This window comes from Cynara cardunculus (assembly GCF_001531365.2).
Source record: "Cynara cardunculus var. scolymus isolate 2C chromosome LG 13, CcrdV1, whole genome shotgun sequence".
In the NCBI taxonomy this organism is placed as follows: domain Eukaryota; kingdom Viridiplantae; phylum Streptophyta; class Magnoliopsida; order Asterales; family Asteraceae; genus Cynara; species Cynara cardunculus.
Window position 1 is genome coordinate 38,939,983 of NC_037540.1, and position 3,232 is coordinate 38,943,214.

Genomic DNA, 3,232 nt, shown 5'->3' on the forward strand with positions numbered 1-3,232 from the left:
AGCCTTGGCCAGAAAGGCTAGACAACCTCTTTACAGCCACTTGTATTCCTTCAGGAAGCTTACCCTGATCACATCATATTAATGCTTATATATGTTCAAAAATAATACATTGAGATGAGTAGTACTTGTTTAAGGTTGGGGATCATCACCTTATAGACTGGCCCAAAACCTCCTTCTCCAAGCTTATTAGCATCCGAGAAGTTATCTGTAGCGGCTAATATGCTTTCAAATTCAAAGAATGGTACTCCGGTGCCTTCTATATTGTCTTCTCTTGAGTGTTCTAGATGTATTAAGTCTATAGATCGTCTTTCACTATCATCCGTTTGAAGCATGAAATTTCTTCCTACATATGATAGACAACTCAATTAGACCAAATGCTTGATGTTATTATACCTTTCTAGGTGAAAATCCAAAAGCTCTCACATAAGTTGATTCGCGTTTTTCTTTTTGACTGGAAACTGATATGGAAGTTAATAAATTCATTTTGCTGTATTTGTAACCAAGGGTTGCTAGATACCTTGTTCATGGGGGACCAGTCTCCTGTAATATGTATAGCTAAGGCTGCATAACAATAAGATCATAAGAATTGTCAATGAAAAGACCAAAATACGTGTCTTTGATAGGAACGGTGATGAATCGCCACGAGGAGTTGGAGATGGAGATCCTTGTGCTGAGTTGTTATAGCCTATTGTTGCAACAAAAGCATTACAAAGAACCCAAATACCATGGCTATAAAAATTAAAAAATACGTAAAGAATAAGGGAAGATGGTACAAAAATATACAGATTTAATGAAGTACCTCCCACGCCTCTGTTAATACGGATGTAAATATTTTCTGTTCCATCCATTTGAAGATTATACAGTTCCGATTCCCACATCCTGCAGCTGTTTGGACGACGGGAACTTCCCTGTTGCGTTCCTGTGTTTCCACGAGAAAATGAATAAGCCATGCACAGGCAGTTTTCAAGACATTTGTTTCTGCAATCTGATTCAATTCTTGATTCGATAGATGTTGGATTCGAAACTTCTATCATGGTAACATTGAGGAACTCGTCGGCTTCACCAATGCTACATATTTTAGGCTCGTGCCTATAGCCTTCTGAATAAACTCCAGGTTCATTAGCTTCAAATCCTGGCAAACAACTACATATAGGTTGATTATATGGGCTACAGAGACCATACCGCCCACACACTTGAAAATTGCTACAAATATCCTTCGGCTCTTCCCAAACCAAACTCCATGCTTTAGCAGATTCCACCCATGTAAAATACTGTATGTTTCCAGTGTGACTCATCAAAAACCTTGCGTATTTAGGGAACATTTGGTTTAGCTCCAATTTGTAATTCTTTGACCCGATTCCACTTTTCCAATGAGGAGTTGTTCCATTCATAATGACATATTGCATCGTCTTTTCTTCTTGGAACACAAAGCTTCCAGGGGTTGGGTCGTCCGGGCTTTTCCAGGAAATCAACTTTGAGTTCATGTCCATTTTCATACCATGAAGAAAAGTATCTGTAGGATTATCAAAACTTTGCCATATAAAGGTATTATTAATGTCTATTAAAACAGCATTTCCATTGTCGAGCAATGCCAACGTCTTGTTAGAAGCTCCCCCTGGCAACACAGTGATGTTTCAAACATGTCATATTTTGTAAAAAGATTACACAGTTGATGTCACGCAAGACTAGAGAAATGACAAAAAGCATAGCAAAACTCCTTCACAGTGTTTTGTTTTTGCTGTGAAGGTTCGGATTTTGCTGTGAAGCTTCAAGTGTAAAAATGTGGTCTAATGAAAACAGACTGATCTCATGTGAACCGAACCCTGTTTCTAGTCATTCTTACATAGTAGATGTCTTAGAGACATGTTCTGATCTGTTTCTCGGTGAAAACTACAGTGTTCTCTTATATTTCATCAAAGTGCTGCAAAAGATAAATAGGGGGTAATATTCTCATTGCCACCAAACGACACCATATCCGACATACGAAAATAATGGATCAATGTTTTTAAATATTTATTGAAATAAAGGCAATGCTGAGAGGGACCTGAATGAGCCACGACATAACTCAAAAGTCATCGTTAAGTCAACACCCCATATACGAATAGTCATCAAGAAAGTGTAGGATAAAATTGAAGTTATTTTTGTGGATCATTTTCAATTCTATAGACTTATCCATTCAGCTTCACAAATAAGAATTCGAAAATCCAAGAAATTGTGATAATTGTGAAAACTAGTGCATCATGGTGTTATTTCACGTGATCTTTTTTCATCTATGGCTTGGATTTTTAGCATACTAATTGACATATACTTTTTCACAATGAGTTTGTTTCATAATGTGAACATTTTTATGTATTCGTGAAACAAATATATGTCAATCAATACACTAAATCCACGTCATAGATAGAAAAAGAATCACGAGAAATAGCGCATAATCCATCAAGTTCTCAAGGTTATCACAATTTCTTAGGTTCTCAAATGATTAAGATCGAAAAAGAGAAAGAACCGAACCTGTTCTTAATGGGTTCTTCACAAGAACATATGATGTTATATATAAAACAAAATGACAACCTATTAACCATATAAAATGTACATTAACGGACACGAAACATGTTTATCGTGTCATGCATAGTAAAGTAATTTCAATTTCGTTTGTTGATATTTGGATGCATATATAGATAGGGAAGACAAAAATATTAACGTATTGTTTGTGTATATTATAATTAATGTAATTGAGTAAGGTGACCAAATACTAAAGCTCGAACATGCAGCAAAATGAACTTGAGAAGTTTCTGGTACCAAATTTTCATGGTGCCCAAATGAAAAAGAAGCTTAAGTTTTGACTTCACTTTAACTAAGTTGTCCCACCTGACCCCACCTGACCTGCGTCTGTACTGAAGTAACTGTTTCCGTTTCTGTCCAGAATCCTAACACCTTCTTCTGCAACTATAAGAGCTCCTGTGGAATCCAGCACCGGATTATCACGGTTAGCAACCCACACCACAGTGGTGTTATCCATGGCATACCAAATCCCAATGTATCGTCCTTCTTTACCTTGAAAGAACCCCATTTGAAATGTTCCTTTTGGTGATTCCAAATAATCTGCTCCGTCGAGAATTCTTTCTCCTGTTTTGATGTTGTGCTTAGCTGAACAGCAACAATGAGGATAAAAGCACAAAGAAAATGTACAGAAGAAGCAAAAACAGGTAATTGCTTTGCTGGTTGATGATATCAT

The 3,232-nt window shown here is 36.7% G+C and overlaps 1 protein-coding gene across 1 annotated transcript in view; it reads right to left on the bottom strand.

Annotated features, from left to right (window-relative positions):
• LOC112525037 (G-type lectin S-receptor-like serine/threonine-protein kinase At4g03230) overlaps positions 1–3,067 on the bottom strand; it is a 39,825-nt gene extending 36,758 nt beyond the window's left edge. Inside the window, exons 1-5 of the mRNA XM_025134978.1 lie at positions 2,881–3,067; positions 800–1,615; positions 518–685; positions 150–343; positions 4–64 (exon numbers count right to left, since the gene is read on the bottom strand). Of these exons, the coding sequence (XP_024990746.1) occupies positions 4–64; positions 150–343; positions 518–685; positions 800–1,615; positions 2,881–3,067 (1,426 nt within the window). The remainder of the gene's footprint in view (positions 1–3; positions 65–149; positions 344–517; positions 686–799; positions 1,616–2,880) is intronic.
• Between the last annotated feature and the right edge of the window lie 165 nt (positions 3,068–3,232).